Consider the following 17,352-nt stretch of genomic DNA (forward strand, 5'->3'; position numbering starts at 1 on the left):
ATTAGGCTGTAAACGCAAGGGAGATAGTGCATGCAGGGTGCCTGGCCACACTGTATGCTGATAAATGACAGCTATCACCATCTTTAACCAAATGCACAGGAACGAGTTATGGTACTGATTGTGCTGGCCTTGAGAAGGAGCTCTACTTCCTTGACAGGACACATTTGTATCAACTAAAAAAAGCAGAGGTTTTGCCAACGGGCAAAACTATTCATTGCAGAGGTAGGAAACTTGCGCAGAATAGATGATGTCACTGACTAGCAATGGCTTCCCCATCTCCCCACAGCTGCTTCCCACCCAGGTTGCCCACAGTTGAGTTTGTCCAGTGCTCAGGCTGCCCACTCTCAGTAGGAAGCTCCACGCCAGCCCCTCTCCAGAATGGCCCCATGTTGGCTGTGCCACCTGGCTCTTTCCATTAAGTGACCCCACTTTAGAGCAGGAAGCCACTGGACTCCAGCATCCGTAGTCAGGAGCACTAAGCCCTTGCCAACACAGTGCCTGTTTCTCAGGGAGACTGCTTCCATTATTGAATTGTTGTCCTTTTTTAAGCTATCAATGCCAAACAAACCATTAGTAGACCTCCCCTTTCTTGTCAGGATGTAGAAAGAATCAATACAGGAGGTTCATCCAGAAAAATCACTAAGGTCCTTCCAACTTTAAGGTTCTATGAGAATGAGAATCTTTTTTTTTTTTTTTTTTTTTTTTTAAATACAGAGCCTTGCTCTGTTGCCTAGGCTGGAGTACAGTGGCACGATTTTGGCTCACTGCAACCTCCACCTTCTGAGTTTCAGCAATTCTCTTGCCTCAGCTTCCCAAGTAGCTGGGACTACATGCACCACCATGCCAGGCTAATTTTTTGTATTTTTAGTAGAAACAGGGTTTCACCATGTTGGCCAGGCTGGTCTTGAACTCCTGACCTCAAGTGATCCCACCCGCCTGGCCTCCCAGAGTGCTGGGATTACAGGCGTGAGCCACTGCGCCCGGCCTGAGATTTTCTTTAAAACACAAAATACCAGGGAAATGGTAACTGGACACAATACCTTGCCTTCCTGAGCACCCCGAGCTGGGGACAAGGCCAAGGAGAATGTGAGCAGGGCGTCCCTAGAGCATCCAACCTAGAGGGTACTAGGGGGTGGGTATTTGAGAGATTATAGCATCAGTAGTGTCGAGGGTAGCGGCAGCATCTAACCCCTCTTGTAGGATCAACGGATGCTATGAAGCGCTCTCAGGGGGTGCCACCACTGAGGGCTTCGAAGACTTCACCGGAGGCATTGCTGAGTGGTATGAGTTGAAGAAGCCCCCTCCCAACCTGTTCAAGATCATCCAGAAAGCTCTGCAAAAAGGCTCTCTCCTTGGCTGCTCCATCGACGTAAGTCCAGGCTGCCTTCCCTAGCCTCACCTCATCTGCTCTTGCTGAAGGGAGGCTCCCACAGTGCCCAAGGGAACCCACTGCTCCTGTGTACAACGTAATGCAGCCCTCGTCCACATAGAGGCCAAAGGAAAACCTCCCTCCACCCTCTGAAGGTCCGCTGAAAATCAACTGGCAAAAGGAAGACTAATACAAGAAATGGCATACAAATGTATGAGTGTGCACGGGGGAGAATCACAACAGATTTCCCTACCACGCATTGGAATACAAAGGGTTATATTCCCTTCCTTCTAGGGGGAGGGAGATGGGGACGTGTGGATGATTTTAGGGATGTCGTAAATGATTTTTAGGGCAATTCAATGGGCTTAAAGAACATAAATGGTCTGGGATAAAGTCTGTTGGGCCTGCAGAGCAGACAGTGGTTTGTGACAAGTCTGTCTAACCATGTTGACAGACTTGTCTTTCTTCCTGCAATATGAGTTCAGTTCATAACGACTCAAGGAAAGGACCAGAGGTCATTGTTTTCATCTTTGGCAGATCCAGACTTTAGGCAGGTGAGGGAACTTCAGAGAATAGCTTCCTCCGTGCTTTGGGCGAGAGTGGATGGAGAGACAGAAGGAAAGGGGAGGTCAGAGAGATCTTGAGGCTTCTTCAGTTTAGCATTTCAAAGTGCCATCTCTTGGAGGTATCGGTTTCTAAGCCGCAATGTCTACCATTATTGCTCATCACCTGGAAGCCAAGGGTTGCTAGGCAAAGGTCAAGCTGTAATGGATGGGGTGATGGTGCCTCCAGCCTTCTGTCTTCAGCCCACTTCCCACTTTCAGCCTGCTCTGAATCACCCCCACCCCTCTGACCACAGGTTCCCTGGGAGCCCCTGACACCTGCTGCCCCTGACACCTTCCCCTCCATCTGCAGGGCTGTGCAGGCTTCCCCTGCACTCTTGCAGAGCTAATAGGCCTGTGGGAGACTTCAGAAGGAAGAGGAGGAATGATTTCCTCATAATAGCCTTGCTGGCAACGCTCACCAGGGGATGGGAGGTAGGCACTGTGCCCAGGAGCCTTGGAGCAAAGGCTGTGCCCAACCTCTGAGCCCTGTCCCATCCAAGTTCTGGTCTCTGCGGGTGACAGAGATAAGAAGCCCTGGCTTTTGGAGCCAAAATCTCGGTCAGACTCCCTAGGCAGGAATTCTCAAAGTTTATCAGCAGAACACGTTAAGGCAGAAGACCCTTTCTACCCCAGCCCTTCTTCCCAGGCTTAACCTTCATCAGAATAGATGGGGGAAAGGACAGACTGTGAGGCGTTCTTAAAACAGAAGCAAATTCTGACTCAGACCGGAATAAACAACCGTCCTAGTATAAACCCTACAGCTGGGCTGGGCCAGACCACGGTGCATGGGCTGGTGGTGGGGCGAGGGGGTGCTCAGTGCCCCTGGGCCACTCAAGTCTGTCTGGGTGTCAGCCCTGGGCCATCGAGGACCCCCACCGGCCCTTTCTCGGCGGTGCGCCCTTTTCCGCCCTCCCCAGCCTGCAGAAATCTGTGGATGCGCTATTCACACGGGAATGCGTGCGCTCGCTCCGCGAGAGGGTTTTCTCTGGTATTCTCGGCGTTCAGCATTTGAACGCGGTAGAAAAGGTTCTCCAAGTGCAAGAAAGCGCAGCCCTGAGCCTCCGGCCCCAGGCCTCGGCCCCTGCGCTAGTGCGTCCCGCGGTCCCGCCCAGCAGGACAGGAACGAGGGAGCGAGGGATTCCGGGAGGAAGGGAGAGCGGGTGTGGCCAGTCTGACGGTTGCCGTGTTTGCAGATCACCAGCGCCGCGGACTCAGAGGCCATCACGTATCAGAAGCTGGTGAAGGGGCACGCATACTCGGTCACCGGAGCCGAGGAGGTAACGGCCTGCGCGGATGTGCAGGGGTCCTGCTGTCCTAACACGATGGTCACAGGCACAGTTTGTGGTGATGCCCAGGGGCCCGCGCGGCCCCACTGTAGTCCGGTTTGCACTCGGGCCCCGCACTCCCGAAGTTCCGCGCGGGAGGAGAAGCGCGTCCCTTTCGCAGCTCGGGCGCCGGGTGCGCCGCGCTGCCCCCTGGTGGCCGCAGTGGCCGGCGCCGGGGTCCTGGTTTTCTTGTTTTAGATTTTACCGTTTTACAATTACGAACTTACTATTTTGATCAGCTAAAAATAATAAAACAATGCATCTGCATAGTGTCTTATACGCTATAAGGTGCTTTCACATTTGATCTCATAAAAGCATTCGTGCCCATTTTCAAATCTGACGCTTCTTACCAGCTGTGTGGCCTGGGCCAATTACTGGAACTCTCTGTCCCTTAGTCTCCTCATTTAAAAAATGGAAATAATATCCATTGGAAGGTCGTGGCGATTCAATCAAGTTAATATATGTAAAGTGCCCAGAGGTGCCTCACACATTGTATATAAGGAGGTAGCTGTCCTTGCTGTTGTGATCACTATTATTGAAAATATTATGGGCTGACATGGTGGCTCACACCTGAAATCCCAACACTTTGGGAGACCAAGGTGGGAGGATCGCTTGAGCCTCGGAGTTCAAGACCAGCCTGGGCAACATAGCGAGAACCTGTCTCTACAAAAAAATAAAGCCAGGCATGGTGGCATGCACCTGCCGTCCCAGCTACTTGGGAGGCTGAGGTGGGAGGATCACTTGAGCCCGGGAGGTCGAGGCTGCAGTGAGCCATGATCATGCCGTTGCACCCCAGCGTGGGTGACAAAGTAAAACCCTGCCTCAAAAAAAAGAAATTATCAAGCAGCTCAAGCAGCTCAAGTTCAGTGTTAATTACAGAACCCAGTCTAGACCCCAGATCTTCTGCACGTCCAGTGTTCTTTTTTTAACCTTGATTTTTTTGACTACCCCCTCACACACACGTCTTTTTATTTGAAAATTTTCACATCTACAGAAAAGTTGAAAGACTAACATAATAACGATTCACTTACCAGTCCCCTAGATTCACCGATTGCTAACATTTGCCACGTCTGCTTTATCTATGTGTGCACTTTTTTTGAGCCATATGAAAGTAAGTGGCAGATGTTATGACACTTCCCTCATCAGTACTTCAGCATTTGTCCCCCTATGAATAAGGATCTTCTCTTACATAATTCCGCTACTATTGCCACACCTAAGAAAATAAACATTAATTCAGTAATGTCATCTATTATAAAGTCCACATTAACATTTTCCCAATTGCCCAAAATGTCCTTTCTGGTGACCCACCCCTACCCCGTCCAGGACTCAATCCAGATTCACTCACTGCATGTGCCTGTTATCACCAACGATCTTTCAACAAGTGGTAAAGCTTCCCTGAGCTCCTTTAACAAAAGCGCATTCTGTTCTAGTCAGTTAAGCTGAAGTTCAGAGGTGAAGCGCCAACAGTCCCATCTCCCAAGAGCCGGATCCTGGGAGCTTTAATTCTCATTTTCCAAAGCTGGGTAGCAGCGAGAGATCTGGGTGCCAAGCCCCCTCTAGCTTTTGTGATCCTCATGCATGGACTCAACCCCCAAATCCTCCCCACCGTCCTCACCCCCATACCTCCTGGCTCATGCGGAAGGGGTTGGAGGCCCCAGCCTTCATAGCCCTGGCTTGAACTTAACCTCTTCCTCCTCCCTTTTATCTAATCCTGCAGGTTGAAAGTAGTGGAAGCCTACAGAAACTGATCCGCATCCGAAATCCCTGGGGAGAAGTGGAGTGGACAGGGCGGTGGAATGACAAGTGAGGAGGGCGCAGGCCTCAGGGCCCCGGTGGGGGTGCATTGTGATGGGAGGCTCTGGGAAGAGGGTGAGAGAAGAAGGCATGTGCATTATGCTGAGAAATACAGCCGGGAGAGCCCAGGCCACATGGAGAGGGGCCCATGGACAGGAGCCCTCAAAGAGTCTTTTAACCAGGACACTCCTCCAGCAGCATGGGTGCCTTTTTCCAGGCCCCAAGCTGCTCCTGTGAAGTTCATTCCTCCCACTGCCTCCAGGTTCACCCCTTCCCCAGCTCAAATCCACCCTTCTATGGGGCTTTCAGGGAAAAAAATGTACCCCACCTTCCCCCAGGCACTTCTATTCCAGGGATATGAACTCTGTACCAAAGACCAGAGAAACATCCCTCTGTTGATTTCCAGGGCTTACTGGTAGGCATGTTGAACCCTCAACTATTTGGGGTAAACACTTGTTTGTGTATCTGCTGTGGCAACCTCAGCCTACTTGTTCTGCCTCAGGTTGGAGAGGTGGGCAGTACAGAGACCTGTGTGTAATTCCAGCCAAAGCTCAGGCAGTGGTTAGTTTATCTTGTGCACTGCCCCTGTGTACAGGGCCAGGTCCTTCTGCTCTGTGGATGGACAAACATCTGCTGAGGCTTCCCAGGCCAGCTGCAGAGGCCAAGGCCAGATGCTCCTTATCAGATCTTCAGTTGTCCCTAAAAGAGCTGCTGATCTGAGCTACTCCATCTCCCTCTAATGGACTGTGTTCATTTTCTGGACTCTTCCTTGCCACTGTCTTCCAGCGCAACTCACCCTCTCACTTTGCTCCCTGGTTTGCATCTGTATAGTGTTCTATACTCTTTAAAGTGTTGTAAGAGTATTTCAATGCAGCTGTTAGCCAGATGTGGGCTACTTTCCCCCTTTCTGGAGCCTGAGCCCTCAGAGGTGAGAGCAGATGTCCCTCTTCCTCAACTCTGGGGACCTTTGGGGAGAAATCATCGTACACTAATGCCTCTCTCATTGCTTTGTTTTCCAGCTGCCCAAGCTGGAACACTATAGACCCAGAGGAGAGGGAAAGGCTGACCAGACGGCATGAAGATGGAGAATTCTGGTAAGATTAGTGGCGGCTTCAGGGAAGACAGAAAACATCTGTCTTCCCCAATGTTCTTTACTAGAAAGTTGCTAATAAGAAAGTGTGTCGGCCAAAAGTGAGTTTACCATGTTGAGGACACGGGGGTGTGGGATCCTGGTTTTGTTGTTATTTTAAGTTCACTATAAGAGCCTGAATAAAGAAATTCTTAAACCTCTTCAACAGTCCATCTTGACAATGGGGTTTATAAGCTGAGGGGCTTCACAAAAAGGCTAAGAGGAATTCCTTTGGTAACGTTCAGATCCCAGGAAATAAGGGAAAGATGGGGCCTTTCTCCCCCAGTTTCCAGAGACTGATCCCTGCCCCTTAAGAAACTGGTCCCTTAGTGAGCAGCAAGGGACCCACATGTCTGTGTGTCTGCGCCACTCACGGGACCGCCTGCACCATGCACAACATGCACTCTATCAAATGGGACCCATATATTGTCACATCTGATGGGCACGGCTCCCATTTTTGCAGATGAGAGTTCTCAGCTTCAGGGAAGTTTAAGTAACTTGCTCAAAGTCACCCAGCTAGAAAGTTGCAGCACCAGGACTGGAATCTGAGCCTTCTGATTCTGAACCTGGTGCCCACCCACTCAGCTCTAATGAGCTGCTCTGCCTGGCATTGGGTGGTCCTGGTCTGATGATGATGGAAAGTCAAGGCTTACCAGTGTGTCCTCTTATCGCCTGCGACAGCTGTGTCTCTGCTTTTGCCAGGATGTCTTTCAGTGACTTCCTGAGGCACTATTCCCGCCTGGAGATCTGCAACCTGACCCCAGACACCCTCACCAGCGACACCTACAAGAAGTGGAAACTCACCAAAATGGATGGGAACTGGAGGCGGGGCTCCACCGCGGGAGGCTGCAGGAACTACCCGAGTAAGGGCTGTTGCAATGTGGGGCTGCCAAAGGCCAAGGCTCCCCTTTCTCCACCCTGTGTGCCATACCCCACAGCCTAGCAGTCCCAGGAGGCAGCTCTCGCTCACTGGAACCCTCTCTGTCTTCCTTCTCCCTGAGCCTTGCTCTCTTTCTCAGTCCCTTACCTCCTGCATTCATTTGCTGCCTACCCAGGCCAAACCCAAGAGCCGCTATTTCTGGGATGTCCTCTCCAGGCCCTGGATTCCCCAGCACCCATCATGACCTTCAGCCACGACCTTCCACCATGCTCATGGAAGCAGTGCTGAATCCCACTTCACGGCCATGAGCTACTCTATGCACCCCACACCCAGGCAGCCAAGCCTGCAGGGGAACCTTGCCCCTGCACCCAGGGAGGCCTCCACATATCAGGCCCTGTTTGTTTGCCCCCTATTCAGTTCAATCAGCAAATGTGGACTGGGCCCTGCCCAGATGGGGTGAAGATTTCTCCTCTGGTCCAGCCTTTGTTGAGCCCTTTGATTCTTCTGCCTTCATGGCTTAGTCCGTCGGCAGTTATCTGAACATGATGACATCTGCCAATTATGGGGCACAGCTTTGGTGCTTGGAACTAACCTAAGTGCTTTGTACACAGGGTGAGGATCCATAATCTGAAAATGTGAAATCTGAAATGCTCCAAAATCCAAAACTTTTTGAGCCCCAACATGATGCCACAGGTGGAAAATTCCACATCTGACCTCAGGTGACAGGTCGCAGTCAAAACGCAGTCAAAACTTTGTTTCATGCACAAATTTATTTTCAATATGCTATAAAATTCCTTTCAGCCTATGTGTATAAATTACATATGAAACAGAAATGAGTTTTGTCTTTAGACTTGAGTTCCATCCCCAAGATATGTTATGTATATACAAATATTCCAAAATCCAAAAATATCCAAAATAGGAAACACTTCTGGCCCCAAGAATTTCAGATAAGGGATATTCAGCCTGAATAACATTCTATCTAATCTTCTCAACAAACTTCTGAGGCAGGCACTTTCTTATCACTGCCATCTCTAAGATGAGGAAACCGAGGCTTGGAGAGGCTAGTTACTTGCTGAAGGCCACAGAGCGTGCTGGGATTTGAACCCAGGCCCCCTGACTGTGGAGTCACTCTGTAAGTACAATGACAGCAGGTCATGGTCGCATAGTGATCCTCTGTGACAGATGAGGAAGCTGAGGCTCTAAGGAGCATACCAGGGCCACAGAGCAAGTAGTCAGATTGGAACTAGCTGACCTACAGCTCTGGGGCTCTGACTTCCTCACCTCAAGTATGCAGCCACCAAGTGGCAGTCCCAGTGGCACTGGGAAGACCCCCTGCCCCCCAGAAAGGACCCCTCCTACCCACTAGATCAGGAGTCGGAAAGCTCCCTCTAAAGGGTCAGACAGTAAATATTTTTGGCTTTGTGGGCCACTCAGTCTCTATAACAACAACTCTATTGCTGTAATCCAAAGGCAGCCATACTTAAGCGAATGGCCGTGGCTACATTCCAATAAGACGTTATTTACACAAACAGGCGACAGCCTGCGGGGCCATAGCTGCCAATCCCTACACAGATGGTGCCTTTAATTCCGCAGTTAGGGTTTTATCCCATTAGGTATGGAAAGGCAATTAGCGTAATTCCCCTTAAACATGAATGAATCTTAGATTTTTTTAAATAAATAGGTTTTGGAAGTAAGGAGGGCAGAGACATCAGGAGCAGGGCAAGGGAATAGGCCTGAGAGGACAAGGGACGCAGAACAAGAGTCTGGAATTATACACAAGATGTTCTTGGCCTCCGGGCTCACTGAGGGGGCAGAGACTGGCGAGTGCAGGGAGCAGATCCTGGAGTCCCCCAGGCCAGCCGAGCCCCACCCCAGACCCCCCATCAGAGCCCAGTGAAGAGAAGCTACCATGAGGGGAAGTCACGGCTCTAACCACCCTGCGTTCCAGTCCCCAGTCCCCAGTCCCCAAGACAAGCCAGCCTGGAGCCAGAGAGAGAACTGCTAGGGAAAGTTTCTAATTTAGATTCCTGTTAGATTCAGGCAAGTGCAGGTCATCCTCTCTCCACAGCTACCATCACCCATCCCCAGCCTGACAAAGCCTGAAGTCCGCACCCTGACTCTGGTGTCTCCCGCCACCTCTTAGCCTCTCCTAACATCTCCCGCCATCTCTGACCATCTTCTGCCATCCTGTGCCATCCTCTGCCATCTCCTACCATCTCCCACCATCTTCCACTGCCTCCCGCCATCTCCTGCCATCTCCCTTTATCTCCATCCCTCTCTTAGAAGCCTCCAAGCCTGAGACCAGGGCCACCCCGCAGCTGTCCCCACCTGCATGCATGCCTGCTCAGGGCTGGGCTCCTCTGCCCCCTTCTGGCTGCAGACACTTTCTGGATGAACCCTCAGTACCTGATCAAGCTGGAGGAGGAGGATGAGGATGAGGAGGACGGGGAGAGCGGCTGCACTTTCCTGGTGGGGCTCATTCAGAAGCACCGGCGGCGGCAGAGGAAAATGGGCGAGGACATGCACACCATCGGCTTTGGCATCTACGAGGTGCAGAGCGCAGGGGCTCCCGCCTTCCCTTCCCCCGTGCTCATCTCAGCCCCTGCATGGAAAGCTGACCACAGAGGCAGAACTGGGGATGGGATCCCAGACAGGGAGCTTGGCCAAGGAAAAGCAAAGCTACCAGCCTGGCCAGGCTCAGGAGTATCCCCCGCAGGGAGGCCCCTGCAGCAGGTCTGGGTTGTGGGGCCTTCTAAGCCCTCCACAGGGCCCCTACAGCCAGCCTCCAGGGAGTTCCACTCTCAAATGGCCTCTACATCCCTTCTCACATCCTCCAGGCCTGGCATTCTGGTCAGCCCACCCATCTCCAAAGAACAGAATATACTGGGCCACATCAGGCAATACTGTGAGTGCAGGACTGAGTCCATAGGTGCAGCTGCTCAGAACTCCGCAAAGGCATTGGCCTGGATGGTGGAGAGCTTGGGGACAGGGGAACATCGGTCATGATGCTCCCCCCACAGCTCTGCTGGCAGGAGCCCAGATCCCTACACAGACTCCTGCTGTCTGCGTGTTTTCCTTTCACTCTGAGTCGCAGCCAGAGGGCAGCCGCATTGCAGCCCCCTCTCCCTCTTCAGGCTGGGGCTGGGGCTGGGGCACTGAGAACTCACCCAACACGCTGGGCCCCTGGGATATCCCCAGTCCCTTCTGCAGAACAAGAAAGAGCTTTTGTGGGCTGCAGGTAACTGTGGGAGGAGAGGGATGCAAGGAAGGCTTTAGGGCACTGACTGGGGATGCATTTCGGTGTGATGGGCTGGAGCTGGCTCCTTCCAGCTCCCAAAGCCCATCTCTTCTCTCTGACCCATGTCTGTGGAGGTCACCTCGGCAGCCTGAAAAATGGCCCTGGCAGGGACCTGTTTACACCATGGAAAGTGGCAAACACTACAAGTCAGAGCTTCCACCCTCTCCCAAGAGCCAGTTTCCCAGCACGCCCCTGGGAGGATCCAGATGAGGTGTCAGGAGAGGAGGCTGTGTGTTCACCACTGGCAACGTTGCCACCCATGGGACACTGACCTCTACCTGCTCACCCACCTGAGAAAGGGAGCTGGGCAAACACCATCAGTTGTAAAAATGCACATAGGCTCAAACCCCTCGGTCTCTGAAACAGGAGCTGAGGACTTCAGATCCAGGACAGAATCGCTCCAAGGAGATTGCAAATGGAATTGTGATACACAGCTTCCCTCCCACCACCTTATGGGCTTGGAAATGCAGCTGTGGGCTTTCAGAGTTGGGAAGGACCTTGGGGATCATTGGGTCCTATTTTTGAGATAAGAAAACTGAGGCTGGAGAGGGGAGGGGACTTGCTCAAGGAAATGCAGACCGGACCACTGGACCTGGCTGACAGAGGCCAGCACTGCTGGCTCCTAGCCCTGAGTGTGTTTCACCTCGCCTGCTGCCTCCTCCAATAGGGCCCACCTGGCCCTCTTTCCCTGTGTGGGAGGCAGATATGGGCTTTGCCACCTTAGACAAGTCTCTTCACATCTCTGTGCCTCAGATTTATGCTCTGTAAGTTGGAAATGGAGGTGAGGGCTTATCAACATGATTGCCGTGTCATAAGAGGATTTTCTTCAGTATTGGAGAGGCTTTGAGTTCCTTGGAAAACAGTTACTCAGTTGAATTAGTTGATATTGCTAATACTACAGAGAAAACAGGGCAGCAAAAGAAAAGAGCACACTGATGCATTTTCTTACACTGCTTTTCCGGCATCTGAATTGCGTCTCCTTTATTTTGCAGGTTCCAGAGGAGGTACGTCTGGCCCATGTCCCGGAGTGCTCAGGTCACCAAAAAAGCGAGAGGCTTAGACTGCCGGAGCTCAGGGAGCATCGTGAAACCTGGACAGGGGCTGGTGGCCATGAAGGTCACCTGCCACCCAAACCTGGCCACCCCTGGGTCCCTGCCGAAGTTGCCCAGGCTCTAGATCCTACTGGTCTAAGCTCTGGGCAAGATTTCTGGAAAGTCCTTGTGGGACCCACTGCCTCCCTGTGACCTGACAGAGCCCATACAGGGTTTGGTTCTGGGCAGAAAATCTAAAATCCTCCTGAGACTGCAGGAGGCTTTTCACAGAGTCCTGTGTCACTCTTAGCAGAAGACTGAGTCAGGGAAAAGGTGAACCCTACAGACTGTACTAGAAGACAACATGGGAGCGCAGAGGAGACCAAGACCCAATTCCCAGGCTGTGTGACCTTGGACATGTTACGGCTCCTCTCTGCATTTCAGGGGTTTTTTGTTTTGTTTTTCGGGTTTTTTTTTTTTTTTTTTTTTTTTTTGTCTCTCTCTTTCACCCAGGATGAAGTGCAGTAGTGTGATCTCAGCTCACGGCAACCTCCGCCTCCCGGGTTTAAGTGATTCTCCTGCCTCAGCCTCCCAAGTAGCTGGGACTACAGGCACGCACCAGGATGCCAGGCTAATTTTTGTATTTTTAGTAGAGACGGGGTTTCACCATGTTGGCCAGGCTGGTCTTGAACTCCTGACCTCAGGTGATCCGCCCACTTCAGCCTCCCAAATGGCTGGGATTACAGGCGTGCGCCGCTGCACCTGGTTGCATTTCAGTTTATTTTTCTGTAAAACTGGTCAGCCATCGACCTCACTACACTACAGTGGAATGAGTGAAATTTTGCGAGAGCATTTGGGCCCACAATCACCGCTGACTGAAGCAGATGGGATGCATGGTAGCCATTTGACTTCCAAGGTCACGATTATTAAAGTAGACACAAGGGGCACTTTGACCCACTTGTAGTACATTTCTCTCACGGCAAGGCAGTGCAACCGGTCGCACATCGGGCCCTTTTGGATGCTGCTCCAGCCTTGGTCCAGTGGATCACGCTTGGTTTGGAAGCTGGGTTGTCTTTTCCCTGCCCCCAGTCCTGTCTTTGCTTTTATTAGTGCATCATACACCACGTAGAACTGAGTCAGGTTCCTGCCATGCGGACGCTGTTCCTGCCTGAGAGTCTCTTAGAGGCAGGCTGGGAACACTGTGTGGAAAGACCGGGTGTCTCTGCAGGCAGAGCTGAATGGTTGTGAAACCCCCTGCGGGCATGTGCTTCCAAGTTCCTCAGCAGGCATTTGTGTTTTTTGGTAGAAAGTTTGCATTTTTTTTTTTTTTTTTAAAGACAAGGTCTCATTCTGTCACCCAGGCTAGAGTACAGTGGTGAGATCACAGCTCACTGCCGTCCTTGAACTCTCGGACTCACGTGAGCCTCCTACCTCAGCCTCCTGAGTAGCTGAGACTAAAGGCGCATGCCACCACCTCTGGCTAATATTTTTACTTTTTGTAGAGACAGGGGTCTTACTACATTGCCCAGGTTGGTTTCAAACTCCTGGCCTCAAGCAATCCTCTCACAGCCTCCCAAAGTGCTGGAATTACAGGCGTGAGCCACCGCACCCCATAAAAGTTTGCTTTTTGTCTAAAATGACCCAGGCATTGTCACTGTACTGCTTTTTATTATTATTATTATTATTATTTGTTGTTGTTGTTGTCATTGTTGTTAAATAGATGAGGGCTTCCTGTGTTGCCCAGGCTGGTCTCCGACGCCTGGCCTTGCCTCCTTATACACCAGGACAACAGGACGGAGCCACCACACTACCCAACTGCTTTTATCTCAGTGAATGAAAATGACATTTGCCTGGAGCCTTTCCCTCATCTACCGCCATGTTTCTCTATTTATTCCTCAGTTAAGTGGGCAGACCAACATCCACCTCAGCAAAAACTTCTTCCTGACAAATCGCGCCAGGGAGCGCTCAGACACCTTCATCAACCTCCGGGAGGTGCTCAACCGCTTCAAGCTGCCACCAGGAGAGTACATTCTCGTGCCTTCCACTTTTGAACCCAACAAGGATGGGGATTTCTGCATCCGGGTCTTTTCTGAAAAGAAAGCTGATTACCAGTAGGTGGTTTGGTCCCTTCCTCTCCCCACCCCTCCCTGTCCTTACCCGCTGGTCTGTTCCTCGGCCCCTAGAAAGCTCGTTCGTCCTCTGAATGTCAGTTTCTTTTTCTGTAGCACCTGCCCGCCTCGAAGGACTAGTGTGGGGATTTGATGGATTGGGGAAGTTTTAGTGTTACAGTAAGGTAAACAATGGAAAAAGCCACTGTGGATATTTTTGGCTGGAAAGGAGTGGCTGTTCAGTGAATTGCAGGGTCTAATTTCTTAAGTGTGTCTCTGAATTCTCAAGTTGGTACTTGAGTGTTAAACTATGAATCCAGTCTCGTCATTTGAAGAAAGCTGAGCAGTCCTGGTGTAACCATCTCAACGGTTCCCACCTCCGGAAACTCTCCCTGTTATAGTCACCAGCTCCCTCTCCCCTTCCTCATGGGATCCAGATGTTTGGGAATCCCTTGTGGCTGACATCACCATTTCCTGCCACTGTCCAGGTGGCCTCAATTCACAATGGCTTCTGCCACTTTGACTTCTGCCTCAACCATGTATATTCAGCTGGGCACTTGATTGGCAAAGGCAGAATCTACCTTGGATAATTTAAGCTAAAGGGAATCCATCGAAAGGCCATCGGAGACTCCAGAACTGATGGGAGGTAGGGGGTCAGGCTAGGAAAAACAGGAGCCAAGGATGTGTTGAAGGACCGGGGTGTGAGATGACCCCTCAGACCCTGGGTCATGCGCTCAGGTCTAAAGATCTCCTGGAGTGTGTCTGAGGCGCTGGGCTTGGGTCAGCCACCTGGCCTGCTGGTTACTGGAGAGGAAGAGCCAATGGGAGGTAGAGGCAGGGAACTGCCCTTGCCCCAAGATAATGCATGATGCAGAAATAATTTCCCATGGCAAAGGGAGACAAAGCAATGCCAGGCAGCTGCAAACCAATAAATGCCACTAAAGCATAGCTGTAGCCCCCCTGCCACTGACAGGCTGTCTTCATTTGCTAAAGCCTACCATGGGGGAAGGGACCTTTCCTCTCAGCCCTGAGGATCCTTAGAGGAAGCCTGGTGTGTTCAGCTTAGTCCTCACAGACAAGAAATAGGAGCATGACCTGGTGGCATTAGAATAACACTGTCCTTTGTCAAACCCATTACTCTCCCTGCCAGCCACAAGTCACTCTCCCAGGGAAGTCTCAACCCCTCAACTCTCTCCAGGGTGAGCTCCCTACCCCGACAGGACACCCCACCTCTCAAAGGTGTCTGACTTCCTTGTCCCAAGATATTAATCCTTCTGCTCCAGATTCCAGCGATCAGCACCAAGAAGTCCCCTTTTCCTTCTGCCAGGCATTGGCCCTGCAGATAGGACTACTGGTCACCTAGTTAAAATCGCAGTGGCCAAGGAAGATCCTCCTGAGCTCAATTACCCTCACTATGGAGCAGAAGGACCTGGCCCTGGACACAGGGGCAGTGCACAGGATAAACTAACCACTGCCTGACTTGAGCTTTGGCTGAAATGACACACAGGGCTCCACACTGCCCACCTCTCCAACCTGAGGCAGAACAAGTAGGTGATGATTTGCACTGCATGATTCTCAGTGTGAAAGTCTAAGTCGGCAAAGGATGTTTCAGGTGGAACTTAGAAGCTATTCCTTAAGGCTAGGACCAACACCACACTACACGCGAAGGCTGTGCTATTTGATAAAGATCAAAAACTAGCAAACAAAAATCTCCAGCTGCCCATGCTGCTTGGGTCATGACACTTCCTTCAGATCACTTCTGCCTTTATTTTTGCTGTTTAGGGGAGGTGTTATCACAGAAACTTGGAATGCAGAGAAATGTTATCACAGAAACTTGGAATGCAGAAAAATTGTTGCTGTTTAGGGGAGGTGTTTTCACAGAAACTTGGACTATGAAGACCTCCCCCCACCTCAGCCCCGCCCCACCCCGCCTACCCCCTGCTGCAGTTAGCACTGCACTTCCATTTTAGCAGTGATTTCTGCGACACTTCCTTTTTGCCTTTACCTGCCTTCCAGTAACACATAATTTCTTTCTATTTCCAGAGCTGTCGATGATGAAATCGAAGCCAATCTTGAAGAGGTACTTGTAACTCCTTGAGTTTCACCCACTCTGTCCTGGACAATCCAGAGGGCGGAGGAGCAAAAAAATTCCAAGAGTGTTTGGACTTCATGAACAAAGCCTGAAACTAAGGATAAAGCCAGGCACTGGGATTCCAAGTGTCAACTTCCTGTGTCAGCTCTGGCCTTTGTGCTTAGGGGCATGGGCCAGTCCCTTGCCTATTGGGCTGTGCTAGCCACTGTCAAAATCCGTCCAGAACATTCCAGCTAGTCTTTATGCTTCCAAGTCCCCACTAGAATAGATCCTAAAAGGCCATTTTAATTGGATGCTACAGAAGATACCTCTGTGAGAGATTAGAATATTACGCCTTCCCACATAATTTACATTCCCTCTCACATTTTAATTAGAAAAAAAAAAACAACTTTATATTAATTCTTCACACTATACCTGATCTCAACCCAAATAACCGTAGAATTCGGGTCCCAGAGAGGGACAGAGAAGGGGAGTGGGAGGTGGCAGCCACGGAAGGGCAGGCAGGCACTTGCTGTCATGCCTCGCTCTGATGCATTCTCATGTCTCTGCCTCACCTTCCAGTTCGACATCAGCGAGGATGACATTGATGATGGATTCAGGAGACTGTTTGCCCAGTTGGCAGGGGAGGTAAATGTTCCCAAAAACAACATTATGCACTCTGGTTGATGCAAAGGTCTCCAAGGAGACTTTAGTTTAAAGGGGAGAGGAAACAAACTGAACAAAAGCAAAGAGAAATTGCAAATAGTCCTCGGATTCCAGCTCAGCCTTCTTGCGTATGTCCTCCCTAAGACCTCTGCATGCTGCCAGGGGCTTCCGTTCGCATGGTCAGCCCTGACTCTGTGTTCCTCCTTCCTTAGGATTCCTGGGCTCACCTTGTGGCTGTTTTATTTTCTCTGTTCTACACCAATTGAGGCATGAAATTTGGCCCCTTATCCTTTATTTCCACAAAGGATTTGGGGAGGTGGAAGGGTTTCAAATCTCAAGAATGCAGGCAACCTGCAACAGAGTATTTGAATTAGGCTTCTCTGTTCTTTTTCCTTTTTCTTTTCTTTTCTTTTCTTCTTCTTCTTTCTTTTCTTTTTAGAGACAGGGTCCCTCTCTCTTTCACCCAGGCTGGAGTGCAGTGGCATGATCATAGCTCACTGCAGCCTCCACTTCCTGGGCTCAAGAGATCCTGCCACCTTAGTCTCCCAAGTAGCTGGGACTATAGGTGCACACCACCATGGCTAGCTAATTTGTATTTTATTTTTATTTTTCTAGAGAGAAGGTCTTGCCATGTTGCTCAGGCTGCTCTGGAACTCCTGGGCTCAACAATCCTCCAACCTTGGCCTGTCAAAGGGTTGGGATTACAGACTCATATCACCATGCCCAGCTAATTTTTTAATTTTTTGAGAGAGACAGGGTCTCACTGTGTTGTCCAGGCTGGTCTCAAACCCCTGAGCTCAAGCAGTTCTCCCACCTCAGGCTCCCAAAGTGCTGGGATTACAGGTGTGAGCCACCATACCTGGCAGCTTTCCTGGTCTTAAAAAAATCCCTCCGCCATTTAGTGCTATCACAAAGTTATTTAGCCCTCTTTCTTCCCAACAACTCCAAAAAAGTCCTGTTTCTTCACTATGTGGAGGAACTTTGCAATCACTGAGCTCATTTGGGGCTCCCTTTGCTGACCCCAAGACCCATCAAAGTGCTAAGCCAGGCATCGTCTGCTCTACGCCTCCACCAGC

The 17,352-nt window shown here is 50.8% G+C and overlaps 1 protein-coding gene across 1 annotated transcript in view; it reads left to right on the top strand.

The window, feature by feature from the left end:
• CAPN2 (calpain 2) overlaps positions 1 to 17,352 on the top strand; it is a 54,566-nt gene that overhangs the window by 20,066 nt on the left and 17,148 nt on the right. The window contains exons 5-14 of the mRNA XM_030934938.1: positions 1,201 to 1,369; positions 3,168 to 3,251; positions 5,017 to 5,102; positions 6,113 to 6,187; positions 6,925 to 7,085; positions 9,483 to 9,652; positions 11,393 to 11,404; positions 13,331 to 13,542; positions 15,583 to 15,619; positions 16,193 to 16,258. Coding sequence (XP_030790798.1) covers positions 1,201 to 1,369; positions 3,168 to 3,251; positions 5,017 to 5,102; positions 6,113 to 6,187; positions 6,925 to 7,085; positions 9,483 to 9,652; positions 11,393 to 11,404; positions 13,331 to 13,542; positions 15,583 to 15,619; positions 16,193 to 16,258 — 1,072 coding nt within the window. The remainder of the gene's footprint in view (positions 1 to 1,200; positions 1,370 to 3,167; positions 3,252 to 5,016; positions 5,103 to 6,112; positions 6,188 to 6,924; positions 7,086 to 9,482; positions 9,653 to 11,392; positions 11,405 to 13,330; positions 13,543 to 15,582; positions 15,620 to 16,192; positions 16,259 to 17,352) is intronic.

The sequence above is a fragment of the Rhinopithecus roxellana genome, chromosome 8, assembly GCF_007565055.1.
Source record: "Rhinopithecus roxellana isolate Shanxi Qingling chromosome 8, ASM756505v1, whole genome shotgun sequence".
Lineage (NCBI taxonomy): Eukaryota > Metazoa > Chordata > Mammalia > Primates > Cercopithecidae > Rhinopithecus > Rhinopithecus roxellana.